The sequence below is a fragment of the Mandrillus leucophaeus genome, unplaced genomic scaffold (assembly GCF_000951045.1).
Source record: "Mandrillus leucophaeus isolate KB7577 unplaced genomic scaffold, Mleu.le_1.0 Scaffold692, whole genome shotgun sequence".
Classification (NCBI taxonomy): Eukaryota; Metazoa; Chordata; class Mammalia; order Primates; family Cercopithecidae; genus Mandrillus; species Mandrillus leucophaeus.
In genome coordinates, this window is record NW_012107497.1 from 2,073,987 (window position 1) to 2,091,008 (window position 17,022).

The 17,022-nt window shown below is 32.3% G+C and overlaps 1 protein-coding gene across 1 annotated transcript in view; it reads left to right on the forward strand.

Moving 5' to 3' along the window:
* Positions 1-17,022, forward strand: part of LOC105555622 (dystrophin) — a gene marked incomplete at its 3' end in the record, with an annotated part of 1,920,295 nt that overhangs the window by 869,775 nt on the left and 1,033,498 nt on the right. The window contains exons 38-39 of the mRNA XM_012002637.1: positions 13,768-13,890; positions 16,212-16,349. Coding sequence (XP_011858027.1) covers positions 13,768-13,890; positions 16,212-16,349 — 261 coding nt within the window. The remainder of the gene's footprint in view (positions 1-13,767; positions 13,891-16,211; positions 16,350-17,022) is intronic.

Genomic DNA, 17,022 nt, shown 5'->3' on the forward strand with positions numbered 1-17,022 from the left:
TCTCTCTCTCTCTCTCTCTCTCTCTCTCTCTCTCTCTCTGTCTCTCTGTCTCTCTGTCTGTCTCTCTCTCTTTCATGTTTTTCTGCCACAGAGATTCTAGAACTGCATTCTACACTGCAGTTTACATACGTACTTTCAGGGTCACCTACAGAAAAAAGCAACAAATAGCATGCTGAAGGCCAAAACAATAAATAAATAAAACCAAAAGCACACAAGTCATCCATCAAAAGAAAGCCCTACTGATAAATTTTTCCAAAAGCACTACTGATACAATATTGCTTGCATGTCATGTGGATCAAACATCCAAAATGAGGCCTTGTATATCTTCTGCATGATCTAGGGTGTTTGTACCTCTTTACTGATTGCGCAAGTGTGTATATTTAACTTGCCTTTGCTAGTTGCAGACACTGTGACAAAATTCATAAGGCTATAATGAAATGATCAAGCCATGAAAACAAATCACTGCAAAGCTTATATATCCTAATTTTTGTAATTTTATATGCCTATTTATATACTGTTTAAGAAGAACCAGGGGATATGGAACTTTTGCATGATAGACTTTATATTTGTATGATTTGATGAAGACAAAGTCTTATTTAGTAAGTAGTTTGCCAAAATGTATAAATATAGTGTTAAAGAATTTCAACTCTGGGAAGATTTGAAATGCAAGTAATTACCTAGAAATTTATGTACTGTAGTTTGATATATTTTTAATATATGTGATATGCTTTCAAATATAAAAAGTTATACAATCAATATATGTATTTAGGTGTATAGATAATTGTTAGAAATAATCTGAGATGAGAAAACATTGGAGTATTTATGAGAAAATATGATGTAATATGTCAGGTAAGTGTTGACTCCTGGAAAAATAGAAGAACATGTTCAAAAAATATTTTGATAGATATAAGCAACCAGTAATAGCATGGTTTCACAATTGCTACACTTTCTAAAGCATTACAGTGTATCATCATGTTATATGATAGTACATATTTAAAGCAGTTTTCAAAATAAATGAAATGTGATATGGTAAATTCTAAGTAGTTTAATTTATGTGCATGAGACACAGTTACCCTTCAAAATTCACCTTCCCAAACTAAAAAGTTGTTAGTTTACCTTAATTCATTGCAAATTATTTTTAATAGTTAACTACTTAGTTCTCTTGCACTCTCTCTCTCTCTCCATACACAGAGACCTTATATAGTTGACTTTTAAAAGGCTATATTCTCTGCATATGGAGATAGACAGCACGAGAGAACTAAGTAGTTAACTGTCACAAATATATATATTTCAGTCAGTCATTATCACTTGCAAAAAAATGTGACAGGCTCTTAAAATTTATCAGAGTATAGTTTTGAAAGAATTTACTGTTACAAAGACAATTGTTTTTTATTTCTGAAGATATCAGTGGCTTATGTAATAACTAAATGATCAATTGAGCTTTATTTCAATCATTAAAAAATGATACTACTTCATTACTAAGATGTAGACACACACATGCACATTTTAATAAATCACTAAGCTATAGAATATTTAAGAGAAAACAAGGTATTATCTTTGGATAAATTGTGTTACAAGATTGTGATTCACAGATATTAAAAAATGGGTAGCATTTGCTCTCCACCACAGACGTGACCCAGCCAATACAAGTTTGTGACCAAGACAAGTTTGTGAGTTTTCATTTCACATTCTGCATGAATTTGTAAGTATACTTCTGGAAATCATGCATAAAGTGAGCCACTCGATATACTTATTTCATTTTCCCTACTAGCACAAGGCATAAGAAATTTCAAATGAATATCCATTATTATTATTATTATTATTATTATTATTATTATTTGAGGTGGAGACTCTCTCTGTTGCCCAGGCTGGAGTGCAGTGGCATAACCTCAGCTCACTGCAACCTCCGCCTTCTGGGATCAAATGATTCTCCTGCCTCAGCCTCCCAAGTAGCTGGGATTACAGGCAGGCGCCACGACACCCAGGTAATTTTTGTAGTTTTAGTAGAGACGGGGTTTCACCATGTTGGCCAGGCTGATCTCAAACTCCTGACCTCAAGTGATCCACCCGCCTCAGCCTCCCAAAGTGCTGGGATTACAAGCATGAACCACTGTGCCCGGCCCAATATTTTCAATTATGTATTAATTAACAAAATAATCACACGTGTACTTTTTGAAGTATTCTTTTTTGTCTAAATTAAAGGCAACTGAGTGTAATACCCCATTTTAGGGTTCTGAAGAGATAATTATGCTCTATTATCATGATGAAATGAAAAACACAGGAATAAAGCATATCTGACACTTTGCTTAAATATTCATTGCATCAGCTAATGGAATTGAGCTTCCATTGTGCTAGAGATTGTGGTGAGAAGATACAAGGGTGTAAAGATCCTTGCTTAAGAAATATATGTTTACAAACAGAAATGAATACTTAGTATAATCATAAAATATCTTTAACACTAATTCATCTTCATGAGGATGTTCAAATAATGGTGAGATAATCTCAGCAGAGAGAACAATAGATTTAGAAGGTAATCTCAGCAGAGAAAACAATGGATATAGAAGATTGCATTTTAGGCCTAACTTTTTCAGTAGTAGCCAGAACATATGATTTCTCTGCATATCCATTTCATTGTTTGTAAGATGAGGAAGTTAAAATAGATTAACAATTTTTAAAAGAAAAACTATCCTGCCCAAAATATTATTAGTTAAAATATTAAATTTAAATAATATTTAATATTAAAATAATATTCAAAATAAAATTAATAAATTGGAAAATAATAGTTACTAGATGGGAGGAATACCTGCCATTTTCTCTTTCTCCTTCCTATGACTGAATTCAGGAAGTGTGAGTTATGCTCATAGAACATGGTTTTAAATTTCTAGATTAGATTAGTTCATAAATCCCTGCTTGTTCTAAAATTTGACTATTCAGTAATCTTTTGTTGATAAGGCATTTAAAACATTTAATGTCTTGTGTGTATTTGCTTTTAGAATAGGGAAGTGCTGAAAGTGCTGGAAGTTTTAGGGGGTAGCCTTTGATCTCAAAATCAAGCTTCTTTATAGTAGGGGTTATACAGATAATATTAGGTTAGAATATGACCTTTTTTTTTTTTTTTTTTTGAGACGGAGTCCCGCTCTGTCGCCCAGGCTGGAGTGCAGGGGCGTGATCTCAGCTCACTGCAAGCTCCGCCTCCCAGGTTCAGGCCATTCTCCTGCCTCAGCCTCCCAAGTAGCTGGGATTACAGACTCCCGCCACCTCGCCCGGCTAGTTTTTTGTATTTTTTAGTAGAGACGGGGTTTCACCGTGTTAGCCAGGATGGTCTCGATCTCCTGACCTCGTGATCCGCCCGTCTCGGCCTCCCAAAGTGCTGGGATTACAGGCTTGAGCCACCGCGCCCGGCCAGAATGTGACTTTTATGGTTGAGTCTATGTCTGAGTTTCACGGAAGAGTAACCTGGAAGAAAAAACTATGGCGATAAAAATTATAATAAAGTAGACTGGGATTGAACACGAGTAGATCATAGACTCATTGTAATGACTAATTTCAGTATAACCTTTAGAACGTAACTATAAAGGGCCCTTGAATAGAGAAGTAACTTACCCTGAAAATTCACTGACATTAGATTTACCATTTGGTGAAGAATACAAAGTGGGATACTCCCATGTCTCCTGCAAGGACTGTTCATGACAAGGAATTCCAAAGCTCAGAAAGCAATGAGTAAAGGGATCCTCAGTTCAGATTGGCTGAGTACTTGATTGTCCAAGTGCAACTCTCTGTAATGTTAATTTTGGCCCTCAATGAGGAGCAGTATGGTACCAGCAAAAAGTACTTAACTGGAAGCCACAAGACCTGCTTTGAGTACTAGCTGAGCACATTACTACTTGGTGATTTTGAATATGCCCCTTTACCTCTCAGAGCCTCATTTCTAGCTACAAAATTAGGGAGATGATGCCTGTTTTATTATAATCTAAAGATTTTAATGAGGATCAAATGATGTAATATATGTAAAAACATATATTTAAAATCTATTAATCAGTGTATAGATATGAAATGGTTAAAAATAACTAATATCAATTGTTATTTCCATCGTTATGTATATTAGACTTGAATGACCAAATTTGGAGGATTGAGACAAAAACTGATGGAAAAAAACAAAAGAACAGCTGATTTTCTATGGTCTCTGCTGTAATTGACTGGAGTCAGAAAATCATGTCTTTGCTGTTTTCATGGCAAGGACCGGCCTTAAAAATAATCAGGTGGATGAATTTAAGATGTACTAGGGAGTTCTATTTGTCCCAAATACGGCCCTTAAAATACATAAAGATGCTGCCTATTCCCATTTTATCGAGGTTACCTAAGAGTATCTGATGACTTTGAAAAAAGCGTATTTTTTCCTCATCTATGTGAAATCAACATGAGGAAATGGCAGTTTTATTGGGGAGGATCAGAATTATAATAGTGAATCAGAGATAATATTACAACCCTGAGTAAAATTGATAAAATCAATGAGGAGAGACTCCTTGTCTCAACTGTCTCTGTTTTAGGGCATCTGAGCACAGTGGCATGGCTGAAGGCAAGGGGATACCATCAGGAAAATAAGGTGATAGGAGACAGAAGTATAGGAAGGGGCATGGGAAGACAAAAATAAACTGATTAGTTTTTCATATTGATTATGACAATTGTACCCCTCTCCATCCCTCTAGAAGTCAAGTTGGAGAAAGGGAGTCAGCAATTTGGGAGTGAGGCTAGTTGAGCTATATCTAAAAGCACTAATGAGAGAAGACCTGAGAAAAGGGATTAATCAGAATGAATTCTCACTAACCATATATTATTTTCTGATAACAGTGTTTACTAGTGTAGGAGATCTATTGCTAGGTAAGATACAATGGATTCAAGGAGCTTACTGTTTAATGGTAGGGCAAGATGTGTTCATGGATACTAGACTGAGAGTGAGTGCCTGGTAAGTGAATTAAGCAGCCACTCCAGCAACACAGAGGAGGTAACAATTCAGCAAAAACCTATGAGACCCAAGAAGATGATGAACTCAAAAGTGACTCAGAATTTAACTCTGAGTAGGAAAGCCTGCATATAAATTCCAATAATAGGCCTGGTGCGGTGACTCACGCTTGTAATCCCAACACTTTGGGAGGCCAAGGCAGGCAGATCACCTGAAGTCAGGAGTTCAGGACCAAAGTGGCCAACATGGCAAAACCCCCTCTCTACTAAAAATGCAAAAATAGCCGGGCATGGTGGTGGGTGCCTTGTAATCCCTGCTACTCGGGAGGCTGAGGAGGGAAATTGCTTGAACCCAGGAGATGGAGGTTGCAATGAGCCGAGATCACGACACTGCACCCCAGCCTGGCCGACAGAGTGAGATTCCATCTCAAAAATAAAAAAAAAATAAATTTCAATAATAAAATATGCATCAAGTTATATTTTTATTGTTGTAATACTTAGCTGCAGAATAATTTTGACTAAACAAACTTTAGGCATGTCCTATTAATAAAGGCAATTATTTTACTTGTTATAAAATATTATGTAATTTATACATAAAATTTGCTTAGATTGTATTTTTCTAGAGATTTAGATATACTTCACTGTTCTAAGGAGCTGAAATGTTAAATTATTTATTCTGAAATTGATACTAACCAGAAAAAAGTGAACTTATTTTCTCTCTGACTTTGATCCTTTACTAAGACTTATTTGGTACAGGATATATGTAGCATATGTTCTTTAATTTCCATATGGGCCTTGAAAATCACTATTCATGTAGCAGTTTCTATATATATGTATTGCAACTGTAATATGAAATTTGGACAATTGGGCATCAAATAAATATTCATTGTTTAATTGCTGTAATAATTATAAATTATCAAGTTTTGTTTTTTACTTCCAATCAGTGTCAGAAGATATAAAAGTAATCATTCTTTGGATGAGAGAGTTTCATGAGTTTATAGGAGGCTATGAGAGAGTCAGTGACTTTCCCATGTAATGTAGAATATATCAAGAAAAAGAAACACATGATTGGGCCTAATCTGTCTTAAAATATGGTTCTATATGTGGAAAATAGTTAAACAGTAATTTAATTATTTTGGCTCTCCTAAACTTCAGTGGGAAATAAATGATGCATTTTATAAATGTGATCTAGAAGGTCAAATGAAGATTTATTGGATTGAAAAATTTTAACTAAAGCTTAATTTTCTGTAGTCAGATTTGTCCATCCAAATATATTGATATTTCACAATCTCTTATAACTTAACACCTTCTATGATGGAAAATAATATTGTTTGTTAATTGGCACAGTATTCTTGCTATATATAGTCTTTTACTTTTTAAATTTTTGTAGGTTGGCACAGTATTCTTGTTATATATATTCTTTTAATTTAATTTTTTAAATTTTTGTAGGTACATTGTAGGTATATAAATATTCATTTTAGTACAATTTTCTATAAAAAATAGATGAAAACTGAGGTGAAGACGTGTAAATATTGCATAATTTGTAGAGTATTAAATATGTAATATTTACAGCTAATATCTTCAGGTAATAGTAACAGATCACTGTTTCAAACTATATAATATCTGCAAATTTTATTTTACTGCCATGAATAAGAAAAATATGAACCTAACAACATAATTTTTATGCTAGCCTATTTTTCCACATGTGTAATTGGTTACCGTATAACAAGGTTAATTCCATTGAAACTTTGCTAATAAATCCCTTTGGTAATCATGTAAAATATTTTTAAAGTAGATGTGTAATTGAATTTGGTGAGCAGTGTCATTTGATAAAATTATTTGGGTCTTGTTAGCATAACATTTGAAATAATTAAAGCTATTTGGTGAATCTTGATTGTTCTCCTTTGATAAAGGAAAATTAATCCCCGATCAATGTCAGTAGATGAAAAGCAATTTTGCTTTGTACTAGAGACTTTCAGATATTTATAGCAGGTTATGAGAGAGTCAATGAGTTGCCCAAGTTCTCACAGTTAGACAGTTTGGTTAGAAAATATTAGATCTCAGTCCATTGCTTTGTCCACTTTAGTACGCTGACTCAGCATAGTTTACTGCCTCTATGTCATCAAATATTATTTGTTGGTCTACTATGCGTTAGTGTGAACATACCCAGTTTGACTGCAAATACAGTGATTTTGTTACACTTTTTGTATTAAAAATGAGAACAACAAAAGTTGGCAGGGAGGAAGAAATGGAAGAAGGAAGGGGGAATGGAAGAAATAGGAAAACAACTTAAGTAAAGCAAAAGAGAGTTTAAAATACAAAATTGCTTAAAGTGTTATGGTTTTGCTTTTTATTTATCTCCCCTATATATTTTAGAGTTAAATGTTTTCCCCTTTTAATTCATTTCCTACTCCAAAAACTTATGTAATTGTGAAATAGATAACTATTCTAAGTTAAACTTTATAAAAGGTAGACAGTAGGCAGTAGGTTCTTGACCCATGAATATATTTTGCATCCAATTTTAAAATGTGCAAGTGTGAAATTAACCTCATCAATACAAAATCAGTTGAAATCTACTGGGCAATATCCTCTAATTAGCCTCACAAATTAGTTACATTTTCACATTTTTATCACCAAAGCATTAAAGGTAAACCAGTACTTTACCTATTCTCAAAAGAATGCAATCAATGAAATGTCACTATTTGGAGACAATTTATTTAATCTTAAACATAATATTTCTTACATTTTCTTGTAGTCTGCTCTAATAACTTTAAAATAATAGAATAAATAAGTTTATAAACCATATTTTAAATAATCTTTCTTCTAGCATAGATGTATCTTTCCAATACTTTTATATATTATTGTAAGTTCTTTTCCTCTGCAGATAGAATGATGTGAAATAACTCTTCATATATCAGTAGTCTGTCTTTTCTGTACTATAGGGTGTTGCTTGTCCTTGAAATTTTTCATGCTGGTTTCCATGAATTCTTCTTATTTTTCTATATCAATATTGTAATGATAAATAAATTTTCAAAGCTGCAGAATGGAAAAAGGAGACCGATGGATTTGAAGCAATTTTAAACCAATCTGTAGCACTTGGATTATTTATTTTCAATTTAGGTGTTAGTGTGATTTGAATATAGTGGTAACTTATCATGATTATTAAGATTCCATAGTCCAGATTAACAAATGTTTACTTGCTGTCTGTGTAAACACAGTCATTATTATGCTAGTGTATCTATGCATGCCAAAGTAATATTTATCCAAGGAAAGCTTCCATTTTAAAACTAATAAAGTGTATCTGAGTAATTTTGAATGCTTTCAATTTACAATGAATCAGTTTGTAATTGATCTTGGTTTTCTTCAGTCTGTTATTCTTTGTTAACTTGTTATAAAAGTCAGCTTTAATGCCAAAACTTCAACAGAGCCTTAAATTTCATTAATCCTTAAGTAATCCAACAAAGCACAGTTAATAGTTGTTAAGCAATTTGAAACATTAAAAAATCAAGGAAAACACAGTGTTGTCTTTCTCAGTTTCTCTGTCTCTTCTTTATGTGTCCATTTACCCATTTATTATACTTCCCTGTATTCTAATTTATATGTATTTTGTATGACTGCACAATCATGCTAAAGCTCTTAAAAGGTAAGTAAAAAATCAAAGTGTCCAGAACCTATGCTTGGTATATATTTTCTCATACAATATTATAACTTTTGTTTGATCATTTTCTATATAACTAAAACCAATTTTGTGTGCACTGTCTAACATTGTGTGATTTAATTGTGATTCTAGTTCTTTTGTGGTCATCTATTTCCTTTAAAGTCAATAGAAGTAACTTACCCAGTAATTAAGATGATTTATCAGCCATTGCTTTCAACTGTTTTAGACAATTTATCATAATTCTGAATTGAAAAGCAGGCATGATATACTTTGTGTTTTAAAATTTGGTGACTCAAGAATGAGCTGTTAAATTATAAATGCTGTCTTACGGTATGTTTCCTTTATAAAGTTGCGTAAGAATTCCAAGTTACAAAGACAGTGAAGACCAAGGAATGACATGTAAAATTTTAATTGGGTGGAAAAGTGTTTCCTATTTTAGAACGGGCATAACCTAATGCTGAACTAGTGAACTCTTAAGAAAAACAATGAATTGTTTTTCAACGCTTTGTGTCCAAAGACTATTAATCATATGGCTGTCAAATGGCTGGTGCTATCCTGCCAATAACATAGCTAAAATAATAATTGGTTTGATAAACTTATTTCAGTTATAAAATTGGTCACTGGTTAATTAAATACAGGTAGTTCTAAAACTACTGATTGATATAATAAGCACCTTTTTCTGTATAAAATAAAAGGCAGTGTTTTCACTGGAAAATAGAGTAGTATAAGACATATTGCCAACTTTAAGGATGGAAAATTTATTTAGAGAGACAAAGCATATATCTTTGAAAGCCAAATAATATTATATTCATGTCTATAAGAAAGTAGTGCAACACAAACCAAGATACACATAAATGAGAATAGAAACTCCTGAAATAACAGGTCAATCCCACTCCCATAATTTTTCCTATACCCCGAGGACTGCCTGAAAATTTCACTCAGAAAACATAATGCAAGATAATAAGACTGCTGTAAGAATAATCCACATTCACCACAAGTTATAAACAAAACATCACTATTTTATTCATAGTAATTATGAGCTATTCATTCTTTTCAATGTTATAATAGTTAATAAAGCTGTAGACTGCCCAATAAGGTGGTCATGAACCACATGTGGCCACTGAGTTTTAGAAATTTGGCTACTCCAAGTTAAGATGTATAAATAAGTGTAAAATATGTGTGGGTTTTGAAGACAATATAAAAAAGTGTGAAATATTAATATTCTTATATTGATTATGAGTTTATATGATAATTTGGACATCTCAGTGAAATAAAATTAAAATTAATTTTATCCCTTTTTTATTTTTTACTATGGCAACTAGAATATTTAAAATTACATGTATGTGGCTTGTATTATATTTCTGTTGAGCTGCACTACTATAAAAGTTCTACTTGAATTTAGAGACAAGAACTTACTGTAAGGTTATAAAATTTTAAGAAAGTATCTGTGTGAAAAGGATTTTGTTCCTAAAATGTGACTGAATGCATCATTATCTAGTCTCTGCTTACAAACATTTAGCATTACTTTAAAATCAGTGTGTTTTAAAAAAATTACAATCCTAATCAGATGTTCTTATATAAGCCTAAAATTTAGGCTCCAAATAATTTTTGCCCACTGATTTTAGTTAATCACTTTGAAACCACACAAGATAAAACTACTCAAATTCTTAATCTTCATAATTTTTTTTAACAAAATGCACGGTAGTCTTTTATTGGAAAATCCAGATCCTACACATTGAACTAAAGAAGTCTAAGTTTCCATTATCTTGCCCGAATAATTAGTTATTCATTTTTTGGTAGTCTCTCCCAAAGCTCTTTTTACATCTTTCCTCTTTTTTATGTTTACCTGGTGGTATCATGTTCCTTAATATTTGGGCAGCAGTTAACATACATACTCATATAATGCTAACCAGTCAGGTCTTTTGAAATTTCTACATGGAAATTGTGTTATTTAAAATTCCATGTCACTAAAAAAGCTCCTTGAAATGTCTATTTTGGCTCTCAATTATTAGTCTTTTGTTCACTTATTTTTTCAGGAAACATTTACTTGTGAATATTTACTATGTACCAGGAATGGCTCTAGGTTGAACATGAGGAACGCAACTCCATAGGATGTCTAGGCAACACACCCCACTCACTGTACCTGTTGTATGCCTTTTCTGTCTCCAAATAATTCCTGATTAAAAAAAAAAAAAAACAAAAAACTGCACACTGTAAACTAAATGCAAGGCCATGATACCACTTTCTATATCGCTGCAGATAAATTAATTAGTAGTTTTGTTCTTCAGAATTATATAACTCTACCAAACTGGAATCTAAAATCCTCCATATTCACCATTACAATGTTATGATTTCGTCAAATCCCTTGGTAAAATAAAGACTCATTATATCAATAAGCATTTATTTTATCCTTTAAAACTATAGATTTCAAGGGAGTAAGGGTTTGAACTGAGCCAATGGATGATTAGGATTTTGAGAGGAAAAAAATAAGACCCAAGATTTATAGAGCATGTATTTATATTGGATGAATGCATAGAATTTTGAGAGAAAATAATAGTCAACATTTATTAAGCTTTTATTGTATACCAGACACCATTCTAACATATTTGATCTTAGTAACAGCCCTATGAGGTAGATATTCATCTTATCTCCATGTTATAAAGAAACTGAGGTTCAATGAGGATAAATAACTTGTCTAAATTCCCTCAGCTAGCAAATGGTAGAGCCCAGATTCAGTCCATGCATTCTCATACAGAAGTTTATGTTCTTCACCAGAAGATGAAAAGTATTCTAAGGGCATTGAAGGAGGCGTAACAGAAGGTCACCAAATGACCCGCAAAAAAAGGTCTATATTAGGAACACTTAAATAAGGCTGGAAAGTCTTTGGGGCAAGATTAGGGGAAGCCTTGACTGCTGTGCTGGAGTTTGGACTTTATTTATACTCAGTAGATGCAGAAGGTTGTTCAGCAAATAAATAGCATAATGAAAGAAAGGTTTTTGAAACATAGTAAGCTGATCATTGGGCACAGGCTGGAATTGGTTTGACTGAAAGGAGATTTTACATCTGTTCAAAGCTTATTGCTTTAGTTTTGTGTGAGGACCAGGAACAACGATGGAGCCTCTGGGAATACAAAGCAAGTGGATCATAGCAAGTCAATTGACTCTTGATATTTGTTAGACATTAGAGTGAGATATTAAAAAATAACATGACTTATGTTTTACATCTGAATGACTGAGAGAAATGGTCTTCTATTAACAGAACTACGGAATTTAGTATTGTAAGTAGTTTGGGGAAAAGATAATGAACTCCATACTACAAATGTCAAACTTCAAGTGAAAATTCAGCTGGCTATTGGAGAGTCTAGATGGGAATTCAAAAGTGAGATAACAGCTTAGGGTGAAGATTTGGAACATATAAAATATTGTTAAATTCATAGAAAATTGTATCTTAAATTCATAGAAGTTAAATTCATGGAGAGAGAAGCTAGAGAAGAAGCAGTGGAATAAAACAGGTAAATCTGACTGCAAATAGACCTATGTTCTTCTGACATCCAAGTACACAATAGAAGTTATTTTAAGTGTGATGTATCATTATATATTCACAAAATCACATAGAACAGTTGCTTTCATTAAATATTAGCAAATGTTTACAGCCATTTAATAACAAAATATTACCAAATTGATAATTATTCAGTTATAATTCTAAAGGATGTTAATCTTTTTACTTTTACCATGTAAACAATGTATGATTTTAAAGTACAATAATTGCTAATAATACAGAAATTGAAACTTTAAGCATGTTTATAGCACTACCAATCTATATTGGTTCAAATAACTCATATTTCAAATGGCAAATGATCATTAGGTTTTAAAAACTGTTACCATAATAGGTCACTTAAAATTATAAATCCTTTCATGGGTGTGTAGAAGTACCTAGAAGATATGTGGTTATTCATGTTGCATATGAGAATCATGTCATCATGAATAGCATTTGATTATTCACTTCTTCAGTAGTGACAGATTATTACCTTTAGATATTTAGTTTTTCTTTTACTCTTATCCGCATTGTCCACAAGAAATTGCCATCTAATAAAAATTCAACCTCTGCCTGGGAATGTGACTGGGGAAGGGTAGGTGGGGACCAAACTTGGTGAAAGTAATCGTCCTGGCATAAGACACAGGGGTCATTACTGAATTGGTTTTACAAAAGTAAAAAGTTTTAGCTCTGAAAGCAAATCAGAACTCTGTATGTCAACTGTGGGTTTTCAAAAGCTATCACATATAAAATATTTTCTAGTGTTTTAATGGAAAGAAATACAGCATAAAGGTTGAGAGAGCATCGATGTATTTTATTAACAGAATTTAATAACTAAATCTTGCCCACTTTTTTGAATATATATTTGATGTTCCATGTCTTTTCACTTATCACTCCTTTTCAAGGGTTTTGTTTAGAAAGTCAAAGGATTTTAAAGTTTTTTGAGATCATGGTCATTATCAATTCAAAAGTAAAGAAACTTTGATGTTTCCAAGGTTGAAAAGTATAGATTCTTTATGTGAAATATATTAGGTTCATTTGTTTGAATTTATTTGCATCACCAACAAAACTGTTCCTAAGGCAAGTTAATGGCATTGTTTGTCTTAGAAGAGCATGCTTGTCAATTGCGCTGTGCTAAAAATGTCATTTAAAACATCTGAGCAGATTGCCATGTAGTTTTTCTAGGGATAAGATGACAGTTCTGCATTTCTACCTGAGGTTACTGTTATTTGATGAATGAGGCAATTTCTGATGAGGCATATTTAACCAAATGTATTTATATCAGAATATTTAAAATAAGATCAAATTTGACTTTAGAATATTAAGAATTAGCCCATTCAAATGTATCTGTAAATTGACTGTTGTTGATATCACCAAATGATGAATTGTACTATCTTGCATGTATGTTCAGCTCTGGTGATGTTAAATGTTTCCCCTTATTTGCATCCTCAAGTACTTTTCCAGTTGTATTTCAAAACCCTTCATAAAACATAATATGGAAACATAATGCATGTGATTAGTTTAGCAACAGGAGGTTGAATAAATGTATTTCTTTTGGTTTATGTTTCTAATAAAAAGTAATTTTGATTTAAATTAGCACTATCTTTTTTTTTAGGCCTCCATTCCTTTGAAGGAATTGGAGCAGTTTAACTCAGATATACAAAAATTGCTTGAACCACTGGAGGCTGAAATTCAGCAGGGGGTGAATCTGAAAGAGGAAGACTTCAATAAAGATATGGTAAATTGGTTGTGATAAAAGTGTGAATGAACTAGGAGTGGAAATAAATATTTGGAAAGAAATTATATAACCCAAGTCTCCAACTGAATTTTCAGAAAACATCTTACACATTTTATGATTCTAATGATTTTATAAATGCAGAGTATTCTTGTTGACCTTTTATTATGAATGCTGAGTTACTATGGTATGGTAATATTGGAGCACTTACGGTTTCTAATAAACAGCTCAGCAATTTTCTTTTGACCTGTCCTACTTTTGAACTTATCAAGGGCAAAATGTAATTGGAAAACAGGAGTCAAATCATAAAATAAACTAAACATTTAATAAAATACTCAACTATCATAGATGACTGACATTTTGTATCAGCAATGTTTTTGGTAGTATAACATTTTTTTCAATGAAGAGGGAATAATGCATAGTATGAACATTGTTTATTACAATTTCACACAAAGTTGTTTTACCAAATAGTTGATTAGTTAGTATATGTCTAAAATTTGTATAAATTTATGCTGCTTATTTCATGGGAGTAAAGAAATATGATCATGTGGGCTATTCCCAACCTCAGAATATTCTCCTTCAGTCCCAACTAATTTCAAAATACCTACTATATTTCTCTCTGGCTTGAATATTTTTATATCACATCCTTATTAACTGACTTTTGTTTCTCTCTTCATCCTCCTTTTCACAGTTTTTCCCCTCTTCCACTGCCATCACCTCTGTGGCATTCTTAACCTTTACATTTATCAGTGCTAGAGCCTTCTCAGACAGTGCTTGAAAGTGACATCAGAAGGCAATATATAAATTTTAGGTAATAAGTGTGAAGCAATAGGAGAACTATTCCCACCAATCTTAGTTCCCACTTCCTGGAGCTGCCTCAGTCAGTACTCCCCATGTATGGGGTTTGGTGGCCTTGCCAACTTAGCTTGTGGAAAGAAAGAAGAGGCTTTCTAAGTTGCTGAGTTACAGCAATCTCTACTTCAGGTCAAAGAAGAAACCAGAGGGCACCAAGATGAAAAAAAGTACTGCTTACCTCTTGGGCTGACCACCAACTGCCCTAGAGCCCTCAACTGGTATAGGGAAAGAAGTGAAGTGGGTTTTTAAATTTTTTTGTTTTTGTTTTTGTCCCCAGTCTTAGAAAATGCTACAGACTTTTACAGTACATTTTAAAATAAGTGAAGTCTTTCACAGACTTTAAGTATATAATGTGCCTATATGATGATAAGTATATAATGTGTCTATATTATGCTGTACATTTCTTTAGATTATTGACCAGTCTCTGACAAAAATAATCCCATTCCCCCATACAAAATGAATAAGTCCTCAGTTGTGTGTTGAAGTTTGTACATTATAGATTTAAATATATAATATGTAATTCCTTGAATTGTAATACACACACACAAATACATGTGAGTTTTGAAATTTATTATTTGTTTTTCTTATGTCAACAGTGTACCTTAAGTACCATTACATGGTGAGACAACTTGATATAAAGTTTTCACATTTTGAGTTGAAAGACAGAAAACTAAAGGTGAAAAATCACGTGGCCATATATGTGACTGTATTAGACCAGCATTTATTCAAAACATTTTGTTTCGAAGTAAAGAAAATTAAGATATTGTTCTTGCAGTCTAAAGGAACAAAATACCCATTGAAAATGTTTACAGCCATTTTCCAATCCGTATTTTAATGTTTTTTGATCATATTTATTTAAAATTAACATGCATATATGAGATATTTTAGTAATTATTTTATGGTAATTTAACACATCATTTTTATTAATATCTTGATATTTCTCCTATTGGGCATGTAGGTTTCAGAAATGAAGCAGTAATTATTAGATAGGAATTAGTGTACATTTAAAACAAAATAGTTTCATGTAGTTGTGTGTTAATATTTTCAGATCTGCTGTTATCTCAGTCACAAATACACATCTGTATTCCTTTATGGATCAGTTAACATTATAAAAACATTAGCTCATTTCTCTAATTTTTTAATTTCTAGAACTACACTAAAAAAGCCAAAAGAATACTTTCACAGTAATTCATGACTTGTCTGACATGATGAAGTACCACACTCCCCCATCTTTCTACAGGTGCCCCTAAAAATGTGTTCTTTACAACTAGATGGGAGGAAACTAATTTTAAAACCTAAAGTACAAAATGTAAAAGAAAGGCTATGAGCACAGTATCTTATAACATTCCATGAAAGTTTTAAATTGGATTTTTTTGTGTGTGTTTAAATAACATGTCTTATTATCTCTGTTAACAATGTACAGCTTTTTAAAAACAAAAATGAAGACTGTACTTGTTGTTTTTAATCAGAATGAAGACAATGAGGGTACTGTAAAAGAATTGTTGCAAAGAGGAGACAACTTACAACAAAGAATCACAGATGAGAGAAAGCGAGAGGAAATAAAGATAAAACAGCAGCTGTTACAGACAAAACATAATGCTCTCAAGGTATTAGAGCTAAAATTATAATATACCTTGCCTGTGGTTTTTTTTAATATATAGGGTAAAATATATTGTGCATTAATAAAATCTGCTTAAGACTCTTAGTCATCAGAAATTCACTTTTTCTGCTCAACATGTGTGCTTTATTTAACATTTTTGAGTGGTGTTTGATTTTGAAAGATGTGTTGCTTAAAAATTATGACTTTTTAAAGACAGATTTTTCTAAGTAGTACTCGAAAGATGGAATTGCATTCATAGTACTTATACATTTAATCTTCTATTATGCTTTATTTTTATCAGTTACTTTATATTAAAAAAAACCTGCCTAACTGCCAGAATAACCAATCTACATGTATCCATTATTCCTACTTTCTTTACTTAATTGATTTTATTTGCAATAAGTCCAATTTTTTGGTAACCTGATACTTGTTTAATAAGCCCTGGATTCTTTTCATTTATTTATTTTTAAAACTTTCTTACGCCTTTAAGAAAGTCACTCTTTGCAACTCACTATCTACAAAAGTCAAATTTCATTTATATAGGAATCCTCAAAAATAATCTTACAGCCTTTGAATAAGAACGGCTACTTTCATATTAGGCAGTGTAGTGTATGGCTTCAAGTCCCCACGTGACTCATCTGGATTGTGCAGGAAGAGCAGGATAAACTTAATTTTTCTAT